General features: G+C 45.0%; 2 protein-coding genes and 1 long non-coding RNA gene across 3 annotated transcripts in view; 1 reads left to right on the top strand and 2 right to left on the bottom strand.

The window, feature by feature from the left end:
- FAM160B1 (family with sequence similarity 160 member B1) overlaps positions 1 to 1,182 on the bottom strand; it is a 34,195-nt gene extending 33,013 nt beyond the window's left edge. The window contains exon 1 of the mRNA XM_021399869.1: positions 961 to 1,182. Coding sequence (XP_021255544.1) covers positions 961 to 1,005 — 45 coding nt within the window. The 5' untranslated portion in view covers positions 1,006 to 1,182. The remainder of the gene's footprint in view (positions 1 to 960) is intronic.
- Positions 7,720 to 12,044, bottom strand: LOC110400171. The gene is made up of 2 exons (XR_002439682.1): positions 11,920 to 12,044; positions 7,720 to 8,149 (listed from the first exon to the last, which is right to left on the bottom strand). It is a non-coding gene; the product is annotated as an uncharacterized LOC110400171 (long non-coding RNA).
- Positions 12,226 to 19,359, top strand: part of ABLIM1 (actin binding LIM protein 1) — a 182,419-nt gene continuing 175,285 nt past the window's right edge. The window contains exon 1 of the mRNA XM_021399863.1: positions 12,226 to 12,351. Within this exon, the coding sequence (XP_021255538.1) occupies positions 12,339 to 12,351 (13 nt within the window). The 5' untranslated portion in view covers positions 12,226 to 12,338. The remainder of the gene's footprint in view (positions 12,352 to 19,359) is intronic.

Below are 19,359 nucleotides of genomic sequence, written 5' to 3' on the forward strand. Positions count from 1 at the left end.
TGCACCTGACATGGGACATGGTTTGCCATGTAGGCTTTTCTTTTTTCAACCACCCAGAACTTTCCTTCCACGTTTTCTGCGATCACCTCCAGCAGCGTCTCACTGCCAGGTTTAACACCCAGCCTACAACTCCTCCCTCCAAACTCAGCTCTGTAGGTGCCCCGGCTGACCCCAAACCCGTTGCTGGCAGCCAGAGGCGCTACTGCCAGGCCCCAGCTCCCTGCAGAACATCGGACCGGAATGCTGTAAGCAGTGCAGGGGTCCAGATAACAGGCAGTAACGCGGCCTGCAGCTATGGCAGCTGCCGTGACAGGCCCCGCTGCTCTCCTCCCCTCCACGAAGCGACGGCACGGATGTTTTGGTCTCCACGATGAAATGGAATTAAGCATACACAACCACAAACCACCCCAGCTTGCATTCTCTCTCCCTTCCCAATTAAAATAAGACACCACTCACGAAAAGGTGCCTTATGGACGCACCTACATCACACAAAAGCACCGCAGACGGCCAGCTAGGGCTCGCAGGCCGCAACAAAAAGACACGGAGAAGTTTCCTGATTCTCCTCCTTTTGTATTTCCTGCATTGAAACGCCTCAGCAGCACCGAGCCCCTCACCCGGGAGCTCACAGCGCCCTCCGTGCCGGCACGGCCGCAGCGGTCAGCCCGGGGCCAGCGGGGCGCTCCCTGCCGCCCCACAGTCCCCCGGCTCCGACCCCGTCCCGCGGCAGCCCCCCGCTCCCTGCCGGCGCTCCAAGCAGCGCGGCCTCCGCTTCTCTGCCCCGCGGCGGGGGCGAGCCGGGTTCGGCGGGGCCCGGGCTGCAGGCGGCTATCCCGGCTCGGCGGGGCAGGCGGCGAGCCGAACCGAGCCCCCGAGCCCCGCTCCGGCCCGGCGCGGCCCGCCGACGACTAGGCCCGGGCCGGATCCCCGGCGTTGCGTAGCGAGGCCCGCCGGCGGCCTTACCGCCTCCACGGCGTGCTGCAGGATGGAGGTGAACTTGGAGAACATCCTGTCCCGCGACTGCAGCAGGCGCTGCCGGGAGGACCGCGAAAGCTCCTCGATCCGCCGCCGCCGCTCCAGGGTGAGGGCTGCATGCGGGGGCCTGGCCGCGGGGATCGGACGGGCGGACGGCCGCCGGCTCTGCCTGTCGCTCGGCGGCGGACACCGTGGCGCTGACACCGCCGGGCTGCGGCTGCCGAGGCTCCGGGTGCCCGCCCCGCCTCGGCCTGCAGAGGCCGCCACCCCCGGCTCGCAGCCGGCGGGGCCCTCCCGCCCCGCCCCGCTCCGCTCTGCCCCTGTCCGCTGGCCTCGGTGCCACCGCCGCCCTCCCTATGGCTGCCGGGCAGCTGGGCCGTCTCGGGGCCTGCCGGGGCAGGGCTCTCTTCCTGTCCCCCACCTGGTCTGTGACAAAGGTCTCTGGGTTTGCACGTGTTGCTCTGTACCCGTCATCACAAGGAGCAGCCCTGGCTGGCTGTCCCAGCTGCATTTCAGTGTTCCCTGAGTGAGTTGGAGTTTCACACTGATGTCACTGTGCAGCAGTGCTATCTTCAGGGTGAAAGGCTGGGTTGGGCATAGGCCTGGGCCTCTGCAATCTGGGGTATTGCCAGGTACGTAGTGTGAGAGGCCTCATGGCAGTACATCTCACCTGTTCCACTGCTCTTTTTTTCCCCAGAAGATGGATAGTATGTGTCTTCCTCCCGTTGAAGAACAAGTGGGTTTTTCTTCACCTCCAAGACAGATACTTGAGAGAAAAAGATCACCTTCCCCATTGTCCCATGCTGCAGGAAGAGCAGAGGTAAGGGTGCTGTGCAGAGGTTACCAGGGCAGCGGGTGGGCAGTGCCACGTTGGATGGCACTTTGTTGGATGTTAGGAAAAATTTCTTCTCACGGAGAGTGGTGAGGCATTGGAACAGGCTTCCCAGGGAGGTGGAGAAGTCATTGTCTCTGGAGATTTTCAAGACATGTAAAGTTGTGGTACTGAGTGACAGCATTTAGTGGGCACTGTGGTGATGGGTTGATGATTGGATGTGGTGCTCTTAGTGGTCTTTTCCAGCCTTAGTGATTCTATGATTCTGTCTTTTGAGAGCAGCTGCTATTCATGGGATACTGTTTAGGCACTGAGCAAATGGAAGGAGGCGAACAAGACTGATCTGGCACTGGGTGAACGGAATGAAATGTTGGGAAGGTGACATGGTTTGTACCTGTAATTCCAAACAGGGAAAAACTTTCTCATTAATTTTTGTAGACTAATGGACACCAACTTATTCATGTACTAGGAGTAAGCAGAAGGAGACGAATCAAAACTGCCATTTAACTGTTGTGTTTTACATTGTATCATTTGGGGCATCTACTGCTGTTTCAGAGGTGAATGGTTGTTCATGGTTGTACTGTACAGATTGTTACTGCCTGCATGCTTTGCAGGCCTGGAGAGCTGCAGTCTGAGTACAGTGTGAAAATAATAGTTGAATGTGGAGACCATTGCTAAAGTGGCTAAGGAACAGAGCTAGCTTTTTCCTTCTCAAAATCCAGATATGCCCAATACCATAATTTTTAAAGGCAACTATGTTTTTAAAACAATTTTGCTTACTGCAGGTTTGTCAAGTTATATTCTATAGATGTTCTTTGGAAATACAAATTTTCTATGTAGTCATGTGATGAAATGCATGTCCCATCTCTATGTTTAGATAATTAGTAACTGAGTGGATGGAGCATTGGGAAGGTGTTTATGATATAAGGTAAAAAGCTTTATTAGATTTTTTGAGAGGGTTCTTGGAGGCAAACTCTTCTTCAGATGCTTTTAAGTGGTATCACCTGTGGTTGTGAAATACACCAAGATTATGACTAATATTTATTGTTATCTATCTTATTTTAGAATTATATTTATTTTTAATTATATTAGCATTTTAATACTATATATCAGAAGCTACATCCAGCCTGCTTACATGCTTATATTGCAGGAGTAAGCTCTGCTTTCATTAACGCAAGAAAAACAAATGATGAGTTGTAGATTTGAATGCAAATGCATGTTCAGGAGGTGGGCTGAGTAGTGGTATAGCTTTTCTCCCATATGAGGATGTTTACCATGTTACTGGGGACCCTCCCATTCTCTCATCATAGATTCCCTTTTTGGAGCCTGCATTGTTTTGGAAGAAAATGTGGATTTAAGGCAGGTGTGCTTGATTAAGGTGACTAAGAGAACATGATAATTTCAAGTGTTCTTTGCAATCCTTTTGTTTTTGAGAAGATGTCTTTTGGGCGTGTCCCATCTCTGAGCAGCAGAACGAATAAAGAAAAAGGTTTTGTGAAGATATAAAAGGAGGACACCGTTTAAGGAGACAGTTTTATATCTGAGAGTATTGCTAAGCATAGTTCACAATTTATGAAATCATAAGTTGCTTCCTCGCAGATGGTCAGGCAATGCTTTTTTGATGCTTGAAGGCCTCTTATTATTCTAGAGTGCCTGATATACATAAAAACAGTTTACACTTTTTAAACAAAACATTTCTTTGTAGTTGGAATTCAATTTTTGTTTTTAAAGGGTATTTCTGCCCTTCTGAGGCCCCATCTGAAATACTGTGTCCAGGGCCTGAGGCCCCCAACACGAGAAGGACATAGAGCTGTTGGAGTGGGTCCAGAGGAGGGCCATGAAGATGCCCAGAGGGCTGGAGCACCCTTCCTGTGAAGAAAGGCTGAGGGAGTTGGGCTTGTTCAGCTTGGAGCAGAGAAGGCTCTGGGGAGACCTCATTGTGGCCTTGCAGAGGGAGGCTGACTTTTTGTGTGGTCTGGTAGTGATAGGACAAGGGGGAATGACTTTACACTAAGAGTTTACTGAAGTATACGGAAGTATTTCTCGCTGCTGGGAATATTAGAGAAATACTGGCAGACCAATGTTTCTGTACTAATGCAAATCAGTGGAGAACTAATGGAAAAATTACTTCAGCAGTATCAGTGCAAAAGAGCTCAGCTGAGATTACATTCTGTTTGGATACTTCTTGTTGTCTTTGGAGGTGATTCAACTGGAGATGAATGGACAGGTTACCAATGCCACGTTGTATGCAATAACTTCACCTTCTCATGCCTGATGTTGTTCCCACTCAAATAAACACAAGTGTAAATACTTATTTTAATACTCTCAACAGCAGAGCTCTGCTGTGTTTGCTTTTAGGTGGCAGAAGCAGTATGTTACTGTTTTACTTGAATGTCAGTAAAGACACAACTTGAAAGTGAGGCTGTTTTAATTGATGGAGCTTCTGGGAACTAACTTTTCTCTCTTTTGCAAATTAATGAAATTGTCAAGATTAAATCAATTTAAGTGGACTGAGACAGTGAGATAATGTGCTAGTCTTTCTATCTGGAAATCTCTGTGCTATTTAGTTTGATGGCACCAGGCCAGTCTCTAATGGATATATTTGTCTACGTTACAAAAGAACTTTCTGCAGTCTGGATTTTTTCTTCAGAGAGGTCCAGGACTTGGAGGAAGGTACAGTTTTCTACCCCTAAGTGAAAATATGTTGGTAGAGCTATGTAGAATTCCTGTTTGTATTCTGCACAGGAATTTAGCTGTGTTTATAATAACCAGAGTGACGTCTGTGTTTTCAGCATCTACTTTGGTGAAATAATGAATGAAATGTGTGAGGCTCAGTATGATCTCTGCTTTTGGGGAAAGAGGCATTTAAATTATCTCTGTACCCTTCTGATTCTGGGCTTTATGTGTTGGATACCAAGCAGCATACATTGAGATTGAAGTCCAGACTGTTTTTCCCAAGTTTAATTAGTTTCTCATGTGTTCCTGTTCCACATCTGCACATCTGTTTCTCTTCTTCCATAGCGACATTCATTTGTCTTCTGATGGGCTTCAAACGTCCTAGTCTTACTAGCTTACTGGTCACATTTGCAAGTCTCTTTATGACACCCACTGTTGTGGGTGTCAAAGACAGACAGAATAGTGGGCTGGACAGACAAATTTGCATGCTCAGTAGAGTATTTTGTATGTTTGTGGTTCAGTTACATTGTTTATACAACACAGCTCTGGGTTGCATGGTGGGTTGTAAAGGAGACCACAAGCAGTTCTGTCTCTTAGAGACATGTGTATGTTCCAGGCACACCATGTTTTCTTCAAAAAAGCTCCTATTCCATTTCAAGCCTTATAATCTCAGCTTTCGCCTAAAAGTAAATATATGGGTGTTTTGCCATATGGTGTCTGCAAGTATTAGTACGTAATAAATTATTGAAACCAGATAAAATACTCTCAAATTGATGAGTTAGGGCTTAGGTAATTTCATTGAAACATGCAGGGTAACAAGACCATGAGTTTACTTGTTCTTGTGGAACTGGAAGCTGGAACAAATAGATTAAGGATAAACTTCTGGGTTTGTGCTGTATTGCAGCTGTAATGACTGCAAACAAACTGGACTTCCAAGCAAACTGGAATTTGCCCCAAAATATTGGAAAAATAATTGAGCTGCAGTATGCTGGCTCTCTCAGTCATTTCCCTATCTACTTGCAGGAAGGTAAGTCAAGCAACCAGAATATGTATTTTGGGGGAGAATTTAGGTGCTTAGGCTTGACCCCGCTAAGAGATTTCTTAGTAGTTTTTGAATCAGTTCTGACTACATTTGTTTTCTAATGTATAATAAGATATCATTGTTACTTATATCCTTGGATTTAGGCTATAATCTGTTAATCTCTAAAATGTTATGAAGATAATCTCTTTAATCATATGCAAAACACTGATCTCAATAGTCAATATAAGCTATGCAAAACAGTTCAGGCGCAGTGCTACTGTGCAAGTTTGGTAACTTCCAACAGATCTTTCTTTTACATCAGTCTACAATTAAGGATACATTTTTATTGAACTATCCATTCTGATATGTTTTCTGTCCTGAGGCAGAACTGAAATCTTTTATGGAGTTTGATATTAAATGTTGGCAATGTAAAACATCTTAATTTTGAAGCAGCTAAAATATGTATTGTGTAAGATACTTGATAGTAGATTCATAATTAATTTTAAATCATTACTGATCACACAGTTACCTAGAAAGACCCAAATATTTGTGTCACAAAACTCTCCATGTATGGAGTTACATGACAAAAGTCCAGTGGTGCTCACCAATATTTGGTGACGGCCAGAGAAATGGCCACTAGCTTTTGTGTGTTTATATCTTGGCTTGTTGGTAAGAAGCCATTCCCAGGAGCAGAGGGCACGAGTGACCTGGTTTCGTCTGCGTTGCATGCTTGTGTCAGACATGCAACAGCAAGGTTCAGAGAGAATCTTTTAGTATCTTTTTGGGGGGAAGAAAAATAACTCTATATATCTTGTGTAGAATGAATTAATATTACCAACAAGTAACATTAGTTCTGGGCTTAATTGCTGTGTGTTTCTTGGCTTGTTATAGCATTGGTTGCTGCGCATAACAGCTCATCATCTTAGCTGTTCACTTGTCCAGTTTGGTTCTCAAATGATGTTGTTTGAAGCTACAGAACGAGTCTGAGTTCTCAGACATAAACTTATCCCTGCAGCCATCCCATCCCACATGATCTTTGCATCTTTGCAACAACTAAACGCCAATGAATTTAGGGAAGGGCTTGAATTAAAAGACACATAAGTCCTTTTCAGGAACTCCAGCTGAATTCTTGCAAGGTTCCTGAGTAACTCACAAGAGTGACCATGTACATCACCATTGCACTATTTTATTTGTAGGTGAGGATGGACAGAGTCATCTGAACACTTCCAGATAGAATTCGATGCTGAGAAGCTATACCATGAACTAAACTGCATTTCCAGAAAAGGCATGGACATCTTGATCCTTTGTTATTCATTCTGAGTCATTAACCCTGTAGGAATGAGCATCTGCACTTGGCCTTTAGGGAACTGAGCTGGAGGCACCACTGACAGAAAGCAAAGAAAATTAAGTCTGTAGCAGACCCAACGCCATTCAGAAATGTTTGGGTTGCTCATCACTATTCTTTTGCTTCAGGCTCTTTAGGACTGGTTTAACACTGAGTCTTCATGTTGTGAAATGCTGAAGTAAGCAGACCTGTTTCTGTAATGTGCTTAATATAAAGGAACCTGTTCCTGATTAGATCCTTGAGTGATGGTGGAGTGCTTGGTTCCTACCTGGAAGCTCATATATGAAGGGAAGTATTTCCATCCATTTAGTTTCTCTGTCTCTGTGTTTGGGAGCTGCTATTTGGGTTCCCTGGGAATTTCAGGTGCTGTCACACTGAGCTGAAATTCATACCCGGAGTGCTTACCTCCTGCAATCAGATGTGTGCAGTCTGCATTTCCTTCTGCCTCTCCAGCAGTAACAGCCAGTAACAGAAAGCCAGTCGCTGTACTCAGCATTGCTGGTACAGCACACAAATTCCGGGTTCAGACTGAAATCTCATCATAGCATAAATCCATTTCCATGAGCTGTTGCAGTACAATTCCGCCCGCTGGTAGATCATTGCCTGCAGAGGGCAGCATGACCTAATGTTTTACTCCAGTGCTCAAGTGGAGAATTCACTCCTCTGCTGGCATCTCTGTCCCTCAGCATCGCTTGCCATGGAATAAACAACTGAATATTGTGGAGAATCAGCATCAGCCCTAACCTCAAACAGATTCAAAAGTGGGCAAAAAGAATAGCGAACAGCCTTGCTTGACTAAATTAAACCTTACTTGTTTGTTTAAAAACACATTGAAAGAATAAAACGACATGGAAAAATTCAGCTACATTGAGATGTATCTCACATGTAAAACAGATGTGTTTATTGGGAAACAGAAGAAAAGTGTTTTTATTTTATCCCAGATTTCTTCAGAAAGATTCTGAGATTTGTTTAAGCCACTGTTAACGTGACTGTGAGGTGGTGCCTTTGGCTGACCGCCCTGTGTTCTTTCCCAGGCATGTCCTGAGTCCGTGTGAAACAGCCATCACAATTTTAATGAGATTTTGTCAGAGTGTGCATCTAGATGCAGGTGTGTGCTTTAACTGCAGAAATGATTGATGCCAAGTCTGAGGCTTTAGCATGACAAGGGACAAGGCATTCAGTTCCTGAAGAAGAGCCAGTACTTTGTGTCTCTCAAATCAAATTGCATCCAACAGCTGATTCAGAAATGATCTTGATGTGCACTGGAGTCCTGTCCACTTCTATACTTCTCAGCCATAGAGCCCTGTGATATGGTGATCAGAGTAGAAAATAAATATGAAGAAAATAGCATTTTAGGAATGAGGAGAGCATGAGCAATGTCTGAATTCCAGGGAGACAGGAAAAAATCTGAGTATCTCTTATGGACAGTTGTCAAGTAACTCACTGATGTACTTTAACACTGATGTAGATAATTAAATTCTTTGGGCCCAGACTTCTTACCGTATAAGCCCAGCTGTGCACAGCACAATGTATACATTTCTCAGAGCGTGGCTTATTGTCATCACAACTATCAATCAGTGAATTTTTGCTGATGATTCCTACAACTTTCTCCAGGTATAAGAGTACTGAGAGATTTTAATTCTGGTTTATTCATAATATTCTTTGATATTCTTGCTGTGTTATTCATGAACATAATGTACGCTTTGGCCAAGAAAATGTATGTCACAGTTTACACTGATGTAAAAGATACTCTGCTTCCACATTTAATCAACTCTGATTGCAGAATTTCATTCCATTTGGCCACAGCAAATTATCTGGGGTAAAGGGCAAAGCAGGACACACACTGAGATAACGCTTTTTCTTGACACACATTTAAAACCTCTTATTTACAGTTAACAACAAAGGCAGTTTATCTTCTGAAGGCATACACTGAATACCAAATAAGAAGTAAAAAATGATTTATGTGCCAAGATCACAGCTGTTACTCCTGGTGCATGCCTGATATGTGATCCTGTGAGAACCTGATAAAACCCGAGTAAGTTTCTGACTCAGCCCTTTGGTGGGACCTTCCCAGTAAGGATGCACGTATAGGGGTGGTACTGTAATTTGTCTGCAGTAAATACTAGTCAACTTGTAGCTGATCTTTCCAAACCTCATTCTTAGAAATGAATTTGCCATTTTGGTCCTTGTGCTTTAAGTTCCCACAGGGTACTTCATTTTGTCAAAACCCAGTTTACTTAATGGATTGAAGAACAGAATCCGCATAGAGGCTAAATGACAGCAAGGTATTTTGCACAGAGAACACAGTCCAGTATTTAGAGTACTTCTCTGGAAAGACGCAGGTTCTGTTCTTTACTCTTACATAATTTTCTCTGTGACCTTAGACAACATACTTGTCTCTTCAAGGGCATTTAAGCACTGGAAAATACCAACTGGAGGATTTGAAAGCACCTATTGGATGGTAAAGTACTATAATCTGTTTAGGCATCTCTGAAAAATCCCTGGGTGCCTGGCTGCATGTCTCAAAGCCCAAATAGATCTAAAAAACATCAAGTTTAGCATTGTTTTTTTCACTGTCTAACTTGAGTTAGAAGCTGAAGTTGCCTGTAGAAGTCAGTGGGAAAATGTAGGAGGTAGGATCCTGCTTTTCAGTTGACTAATTCAGAAGCCTCAGGTAGATGCCTGAAATAAAACAATGTCAATCACTGCTCCTTAATGGACTTGTAAAGCAAGAAGGAGGTGGCTCACGCAATTGAACAGCTCAACAGCTTGCTGCTCAAGAGGATCAGCTCTCTTGCCTCTCTAATGGTCCTGTTCTGCCTCCCTTCTTGCTGGCTGCGCAGTTCTGCACTCACCGTCTGTCAGTCAGTGTTTATCTGAGCTTTAGGTGCTTTTTGTGTTTTTTTTTGATCTATCCTTCTGTATCCTTATCTGGCAGAACACTAACTAGCACAAGAAAATGAGCAATTCCTTGCTGATAAATGAACCAAGGTGGTTCACTGAGGATCAGACCAGTGGTGGTGCTGGTGCAGTGAGGGAGCAGGAGCACGTGGGCTGGAGTGAGCAGGAGAGATGGCAGAGTGCAGGAGGTGACCGCACCTCGATTGGCTTGTCCAGATTGTTTGACTCAGCATCTCTTATCTAAGTATTTGAGGTCCTCATCTGTAAAACAGTAATAAGGGTGTCTGCCTTGCTCTCTGTACCACCCTCTGCTTTCTCTTCAGCTCCCTCCCACCTTCCCTAAATATTGGCACAACAGGAGACAGCAGGCACAGAAGCTGATTCAGCTGCACACATGCAGATTGCATGGCTGGTACTTGCAGCTAATGAAGACATAGCCTCCAGAACTGGTAACTATTGAGTTCCCACTGCAGCTTTTCTTCATTTTAGTCTCCCTTTGTAAGTGCTAATTGCTACAAAACTTGCGGAGATGTAGAGCTGAATTCTGAATTCTGTTCCTGAATTCTATCTTCTAACGAATTTTAATTGAAATTCTTAGTACTCAAATCTGAAATTTCTTGGAGGGGATTTGCAGGACAGACAGAAAAGAAATAAGATTTCATCCTCAGTTCCTTAGGAAACCCAACTAAAAACTTAATTTTAATAAATGGGTTCTGTATCAGATCCCATATAGTGTCCTCTGATCAACATGTCTGTTAACTTCTCAGCCTTGGAAACTTGACACAGTAACTGGAATAAATTGTGTTCTATAGAAAACCAAGTCACACATACCTTTCCCCTTCCTACTTCCTAGCAGTATAAAGAAAGGAAATTCTTCATTACAAAGCTAATTTCTGCATGTTCCTGAGCCTTTCTTGTAAACCATCTACTAAGTATCCCACTGGAGAACCCCTGATAATGCTACTCAGAGACTCACTGAAGGAAGTGCATAGGAAATTACTCCATTAAAAATACAAAATGCTGTCATGCAATGTTGAACAAGGAAAACCTTGGCTCTTTTGGTACAAGGAAGAAAACCTGAGTTGTTTGCAAGTGGCAAAATATTACTTATTTCAGAAAAGAAGAGAGAAGGGAACTTTTTTGAGTGGATGACAGATTATCAACTAAAGATAACGCTATAGGAGCTGGGAAGGGAAAGAACTTGAGATTTGTTTCCGTGCTTCAGCAGGACTCAGAAACAGTGGGCAAGAAAACAGAATGACAGAATGGGTACGATTGAACCAAAGTGTGGGAGACAATGGGGTAATCCGTGGCAGATAGAGCTGCATGTGACTAAAAGTCATTGGCGCATATGAGCATGGAGGCAGTATCAGAGAGGCAGACATATGGGTCCATTTTTTGTGCATGCATCCCATGATGAGGAGGTATGTGTGATACCCTTTCTGCTGCTGCTCCCATGCTTTTTTACACACAGGTGCTGCCAGTCAGTTGGCATGGTGGGGAAGGTGAGCAGTGGGGAAATGTATGGTATGGCTGCTATTGGCATCCATCTCTGCTCTGTGGGCGCGGATACAAGCTTTGCCACCTCTCTTGGATAACAAGATTTTGGTGGTTTTTTTTGACAGAAAGATCGTGTGGGCTTCTTGCTGGTATGAAGATGCATTGTGCATGGTGCAGCAGAGCGGAGGAGTGCGGCTCAGTCTCTCCTGCCGTGCGGCGTGTGCGCTGGTTCCTCACTGAGCATCACAGATTGTGCTTTCTCTTGGTTCCTAGTTGCTCATTCCAAAACTGATAAGAGTCTGCTCTAATGCTTGAATTTCAGTGTATTGATGTGGCCTTCTCACCTGTAATTCCTGCCGAACCAGCTTGTTGGTTTGCTCACCCCATGCCAGCACCCGATGAACTGGTGGCATAGGGGTTGGTTTCCTTCTAGTGTGGTTGGGAGCGCTGGGCGTTGATAGCGAGGCTGCGCTGGGTCCCGCTGCCTGCAGGTTGGCTTTACTGAGGCACTGCAGGAAGAGGAGCGCTCTTTGCTGCATGGTAATGTCAAGACCGCGTTGCAGACAAGCTTGCTACCGTTTGTATGTTTATATACTATTTACGTACAGATGCGTAAATATATCCTATTTATTTACATACAAGTGTGTAAATATGTCCTATTAACTTACAGACCGTTTACATGCAGGTGTGCGGTTCCTACGCTGTGCTGTTCAGTGGGCGAATTCCCAGCCGTGCCCCTGGCTCACGTACAGCTCCCGGCAGCAGCAGCAGCAGGCATTTTAGAAGCAGCTCCGGCCGCGCTCCGTCTCGGTCGCTCCTGCGGCCGGTGCGCGCGCCGCCCGCCCGGCACGCCGCGGCTCCCGTGCCCCAGCGCGCAGTCCCGCCCCGCCGCAGCCACCGCCCCTGCCCGCAGCCGCTGCCGCTCGCAGCCCCGCACCGCGCCGAAGCGACGCCCCCGGCGCCGCCCCGCACCGCGGCGGGCAGGGAGCGAGCGAGCGAGCGAGGCGGCCCCGCCCGGCCCAGCGCCTCCGCCGCCCCCACATCGGCCGCCGCGGCGCGGAGGGCGCAGGGCGGTGCGGGCCGCCCGAGCCATGTCCGCCAGAGGTGGGTGCGCGGGGTTGACCTTGCCGCCGCGCCGGGGCCTCGGGGAGCGGGGCGAGGCGGGAGGGCTCCCGGGCGGGCTGCGGGCCGGGTCCCGCCGCACCTGTGCGGGGAGCGGGGCGGCGGCGCGGGGCGGACGGGGCTGCGGGGTCGGGGCGCGGCGGTTCCGAGCTGTCGAGGCGCCGGGCAGCGCGGCTTCTGTGTCGCCCGCAGAGCGGCACCGGGTTAGGGCGTGGCGGCTCGCCCCGCTGGGGCCGCGTCCTCCTGGAGATGAACGTTCTGAAGTTGTGCGCTGAATGGGAGTCGTTGGAATAACGGCCTCAGCTCGGGTGGCCTTTGTGGCTTCCCCGCGTGTGCTCCGGCTGTGTGTGCGGTGGGAACGGCTGCGGAGCCTCCCTGGTCCCAAACTTCAGCCCGTGGGTTGAGCAGAGGCTGCTGCTTTTCAGGTTTGATGATTACAGTTTGCGCCAATTAAAGAACCAGAGGTGTAAAGTTAAATTAACAAAAAAGATATATCGGTTAGCGTTTTTGTGGGGTTTTTTTCCTGAAAAAAAAAAATATCTGCACAATAATGATTAAAACCACTTCCCTGTTATCTCTGCATTGAAAAAAGACTTTGTGAAAAATACATATTGCAAATGAACAAGTCCCAGAATACGGGGATACGCCCTGCTTGTCCGCCCTTATTTCTCTGCGTCCTGATGTATTGAGCACTGCTCGGATGGATCTTCTCTTCCATTTGCTTGGATTGCTCTTGGTGGCCAAACGAGCTCCCTGCACATGGGAGGCATTGTGTGGCTGCTGCAAGGCTGTCAGCACTTTGTGGCTAGAAGGACCATAGTCCTACAGCATCACACCCATTTTAGGTATAAATAATAAATGGTGTTAGGTCGGCATAATTCTTTGTGGCACAGTAGGATTCTTGCTCTAGGAAGAAATGGACTGCATCAGTCTCCAAAGAATCCGTTGCTGGAAGAGCGCTGATTAGATGAGCGTCAGTGCTGTGCTAAGGCTGCATTAAGGCTTGTGGGGAAGATCCCGCTCTCAGCAAAGCTTTATGATGTGCACGAGGTGTGCTGTCCTCGAAGGGCTGCCTGGAGCTGAGGAAGCAATGGAAGTACCTGGTGATTGCTGCCATGCAGAAGGCTCTCCCAAGCTGACACGTGCACAATGGGAAGCCAGGGAACATTCCCACTGGCCGTACTCCTGCTTTCTCCCCTCGCTGTCCCCTTTTCCTATTACATCTGTGCTTGATGTCTGCCTGGTTCTGCTGGAGAGCTGCCTGGAGATGCGGGGGGGTTCTTCCGCAACCTTTCCCATGCCATCTTGTTCTTTGCAGAGTAATTAACTGGGCAGAGACTTCACAGGACTTTAGAGAGGCAGCCAGTAAGATTTATAAGAGATTAGGATTTTAATTTATTTTGATATCTGCTTTTCAATTTTAGCAAATGGACTGAGCTGAAGAAGAAGCCTATCTGCGTGAGTCAATAGCGGAGTTACTTGGTTCTGACCAAAGGCTCTTTGTGTAATAAGGCAGCATAGAACATCTTTATTGTTAACTGCTCTAAGCACTATTGCTGCTAAAGGTTTAGGTCTGAGCTTACTTTTACGCACTTATGTAGTATAATGGGTCTTAATGAAGTTACTCATGAGCATGGATCGAGGTAGGAAATATGTCTGTGTGGGATCAGAGCTTTGTTTGAATATTGGGTTGGGACTCTTCGCAGTGGCAGATTAGCTCATGCATACGGAGTCTCATTAAAAGCCATACCATTTAGGTCTGCATGTTCAGCAAGTCTCCTTGTTAATACTTTGCATGATCATTGTTATTCTGAATGCGTCACATTTGGAGTTGTCTACTTGTTGGTTGTACAATAAGCCTAACAAGAATAGCAAAAGAGTTAAACATTTCCTGTGCCATTTTTATTGCTGTACCACAGAAGATACTTGAGGCACAGTAAAATCCATCACAATATCATCACTGTTCAATCTGTGAAGCTCTCTTTATTCAACTCTTTTGCTCCAGGAGGCAGCATGGTCTAGTGAACTGACTGCAGCAAAGGACAGGAGAAGCTCCTGAAACCCTGCAGAACTGCTGTGCTTTGGAACCACTCCTTTTAACTGTTCTGCTCCAGTTTCTTATTGTTATTTAGCCAGAAGCATCATATAGCTCATGGTAGCTTGTAATTTAATACGGAAAGTATAAATAATAATACAGACTAATGTAGTATTGCTGGAAATGGAGCTCCAGATGAAGTTTTATGCTTTCCTACTTGTGCAGTGGAAATAATGGGAGCTAACTTTGTCAGAGGGGTTGCTGTGAGCACTCACCTGTGCTTTAAGGTGAATTTTCTGAGCTGGTCCTTTATTTTCTGCTACCCTTTGCAGACTGTGTTGTTGATGTCCTTCTCGCCTGTCCCTCACTTCTCACTGTTATAAAAATGTAAGATCTCCAGCCTTCCTTTGCGGCTTTGCTTCTAGTACAGCTCTGGCTGATGGTCTGACCGAATACCAGATGAAGTAACACAGATGAATATTCCCAAAAGCTTGAACAAATAATCATCTTGGAAATCTGATGATGGATCTGGGAGCTGAAATGAACTTTGAAAATCCCTTTTCACGTTGCTGTCAAGTTGGAGTCCTTCCCAGGGTGCTCTCATGACCCGTTCTGCAGCCTGCTGGGATCAGGGGAGCTGACGTCAGTCATGCTTTTCAATTGTGTGGTTTGCAAAGGCCTTCATATTGTACTTTCAGCTGTTATTAAGTAGTTGCTATTAGGTTTCATACATGACTGAATTTGGGTGTTGGAGTAAGCCTTGTAGGTTGTTGCTTACCTAAGGGCTTGTTTGTAAAGAGCTGTAAATTTGCTGGATGAAAGACATTTTTCTAAAGCCAAGTATAACTGTGACCTACTTATGCATGTTATCTCAAACTGCTTCAAAACTGTCAAAACTGCTTGTAATCATGAAGGTCTACGTTAATGGAAAAATGGCTATTTTAAACTTTAATCCTCATTTATGCTAGAGCAAACTAGCAGAAGTGGTACTGCTGGGTGGTCTTTGCTAAGTTTTTTAATCTAAATGTTGAAAGAATGAACTCTGTTTAGTCCAGTAGGCATCTCCAGGAATGACTGGCAGCATATAAAATACGAGGTTTATCAGTAGCAGTGTCTTTCTTCGTGCCATAACAAAATCAGTAAGTTTTGACAGAAGCCAGAGTTAGATAAATATTATTGCTGTCTGATATTAACAGGTTGTGCTGTGCCATTCTGATATGTGGGTGTGGGAGTTGTAGAGAAGGTAATTACATTTTTTAGTCTACTCAACAGTCAGTGCAGTAGGATTTTTTTAGCTTAAGAATTTATTTTATACTACAATCTTTGTCTTTTCAGATTTGATTTTGTAACAAATGTAGATCAAACACAAATAAATCACTGACACAGTGGTGCAGGGAGTTTATGTCCTTGTTACACATGTGAGACAACTGAAATGATGTCTTCCTTTGCACAAAGCCAGGGTCAGAAGGGGAATTTCTTCCTTCTGGTCCTGTTCTCAGACTACTGTAGGGCTATGAAGATGGTGAAGGTCTAGAGGGGAAGATGTGTGACGAATGGCTGAAGTCCCTTGGCCTAGAGAGCTGGAGGCTGAGGGGAGGCCTGATGGCGGCCCACTGCTCCTCACAGGGAGCTGAAGGGCAGCGCTGACCTCTGTTCTCTGGGGACAGCGACAGGGCCCAAGGGAATGGCATGGAGCTGTGTCAGGGCAGGATCAGGTTGGGTGTTAGGGAAAGGTTCTGCATCAGAGTGCGGTGGACATGGAACAGGCTGCCCAGAGCAGCAGGCATGGCACTGAACTGCCTGTCAAGAAGTGTTTGGACAGTGCTATCAGCCATATGGTCTGATTTTTGGGTGATCCAGTGTGGGCCCAGAAGTTGGATGTGATGATCTTTATGGGTCCCTTCCAACTCAGGATGTTCTATGGCTCTGTGATTCAATACTCATTTGTTGCCTCCCAAGATGACCATGCACTCCTATGAGAAGACAACAAACTTCATCTCATTATTTTGCTCAGGTAACTTCTTTCCTCATGCGTTGTGTGAATCACTTGTTGGATCTGTCTCTCAGGTGTGAACTGTTGTGTGAAGAAACTAGATTTTGCAGTGAGAAATTTACATAGTAATCTTGAGCTCCTATGCATTCCACCAGTAACTTCTATTTTTCTTTCCCAGATCCTCTGATCCTCCTCAGGCAGCTGCAGCCATGGCTGCTGGCAGTGATGCTTTGGGTTGAGGTCCATGCTGACTGGGTTAAAAACAAGCTACTGTCTGCTGCAGCCCAGCGATTTGTTGCAGTCTGTGATTAGCACAGTAATATCTCTCATATCAAAGGGAACTAGCCTTTCAAAAGGTGGCAATGTCTGCCATGTCCTATTTGAAATCTGTTGCTGTGCTTTTCTGCTTGATGTCAGAGATACTTCTTTCAGTCTGACAGATCTGGAGAGTGGGGCAGTAAAAACTGTCTGGGCATTCCCATTATTTAAAAAACAGAGTTCAGCAGTTAATTATTGTGGCATCACATGCTCCCAGACCTAGTGATTTCCAGAGCTTTCCTTGGTGTTAGGCTCCCCAGGCTGCAGGAGCACGTTCTTGGCAGGGCTGAGCGCTGCAGCAATACCCAGGCAGCAGCGGAGCCCTGCCTGGAGGAGCTGTGCTCTGCAGAGTACAGAGCTGGCACTGATGGCTTTTCTCTCCCCAGCATTCATCCTCAATTTGTTTTGTACTGATTTTGTACTGTTGTTTAATCCTCTCTGTACTTCCTGTTTATTTTCCCCAATATATATGACAACTTATTTTTTTTTCTCTTTATTTACTCATTTAAGGGCTTGAACCTCAATTTAGTGGCTTAAATAACTCAGGATCAACTCTTGGATTACTCCTGCAAGCTGTTTTTGTCTGTATGTGAGAACTGCTCTTTACAGCCTAACCTTTGGCACTAGTAGAACTTCTGTTTCGATGAGGAAGAAGAATGGTTTTATGAGGTTTTATGAGGTATCTGACTTAAAGAACAGCATTTATTTTAAGCTGCTCCTTTGTAAGTTTTGCCACTTCTCGTTTTTCCAAACAAAGATTAGTCTGTGCTGTTTAACTTTTGAGATTAACGAAATTTAATCCTGAATGCATAGAAAAAGTTACATAGACGAATGGCAACAACAAAAGGAAACTGGGACAATGAGGCAGGATCTATTTTAGATGCGTGGCTTTGAAAAGAATTGCACAGAAGGAAAATGAACATCGGCTTATGGATGGAGAAGCCAGCAAAATTGCTTTCAATGAAAAACAGCAGAACCTCATATGTTCTGCAGTCTCTGAAAACAATCCTTTGGGGATTTTTTTTTTTTAATATAACAGGTTTGAACTGAATATCTTGAATTATTTTAAATCTAATCTGTAAGTAATTGAAAATGAAACCACACGTGGGTAGTTCTTGTGCTTGGTGTGGTATTTCTTAGTGTTGTGGTGTGAAGGCAGAAACAGACAGTGTAAAGAAGACGCTGGTCTGTAGGTTTTGAGGCCAATAAGCAGCCTCTGATTTATTTATCTTTTATTAGGTACTATTCAGGCTGTGTTATGTTTATAAGTAAGTGGTCTCAGTTAAAACCCAAAGAAAATATCATAGAGTAGTAGTGAAAAAAACCTCAGTGAGACTCATCTTTTAAATCCTCAGCCTTATTGGGGCATATTTTCAGAAAGGACTTTAGCTTTAGAAAATCTAACCCAAGTAACAGTTTTAGTCCTGTAAACATTACTGAGCCTTACAATCGGCATGTTTACCAGTTCCATGTGTAATGTAAGGAAATCCTTAATGTGTAACCACGGTACGACCAGATAGGCTTCAGTAAGGTACAGTATGGAGGAGGAGTTGTATGTTCTCCTTTTCCCATTGGTAAGCTAGAATCAGTGCTTTGGTGAGCTGGTTTGTTTCATCCACAGAGCAGTGGCATTCTGCCTCCCTGAAGCTCTTAGGCCAGTGCTGAGTTCTACGTGGAGTACGCTGAAAAATGCTGCTTCTCCTTCACCAAGCCAGTGTCTTTTTCCAGATAGATGTCTTTTTGTCCTTTGCACACATAAACGTTATCTTGGTAACTTATTGGCACAGTGCTTAGAAGTGATGCTTCTGGAAATATGTCAGAGAAATGAGTGGCCATATCACAATGGACTTTCAGAGAAGATGAGAACAAGTTTTGGTTGACAGCTTTCTTCTGTTTCTGGAACTGCACAAGCAGGTTATGTGTTGTCATACTTTATTCCGAAGTGCCAAGCGGAAGCAGTTTCTGCAACTTTTTTTTGAATACTTGTCACTCTCTTTGCTATATCTGGGACCTTAACTTAGTCATTTTTAATGTGCTCTCATCTTAACTACTGTTTCCTCCAGTGTAAGTATTGTATGAATAAGGACTGTGGGATTTCACTCAGTGAAAGGATTCTGCTCTAACAACTGCTGTTATAAAGCTGATTTTGTTTCTACTGCATCAGGCTTGTATGAAGCATCTTTGATCAACAGAGAAATCAGCAAAACTGCTGTTCAAATTAGTTTCCTTTTAACTAATGATGAAAGCTTTCAGTTTATTTTTGGCACTAGAAATTCTGGGAGACAACCAGGTTAGATAAGAAGTGAAACTGAGTTAACAGTAAAGGAACGTAGATAAGATAGCATAACACAGCTCTGGAAAAGATGTTCCAGCTCTGTGTCTGCCTACACATTCAGAAGATGAAAAGTACTGGCTTTCTGAGGTGTCTTAGGTTTCAGGTTCTGCTAATCTATTTTTTTGGGAGAGCTGCTCCCAATAAATGCTACATAAGGTGAATGCACTTCATAGAATTAGGGTGTAAAAGAGATGGGTTTGCCGTTGTGCAGTTCCTGAAGACATAGGAATATAGCTGTGTCTGCAGTCAGCAGATAAGGCAGAAATCACTGGTTTTCTCAGAATGGATAACAAAAGAATAAAAAACTTT

This window comes from Numida meleagris, chromosome 5 (assembly GCF_002078875.1).
Source record: "Numida meleagris isolate 19003 breed g44 Domestic line chromosome 5, NumMel1.0, whole genome shotgun sequence".
NCBI lineage: Eukaryota > Metazoa > Chordata > Aves > Galliformes > Numididae > Numida > Numida meleagris.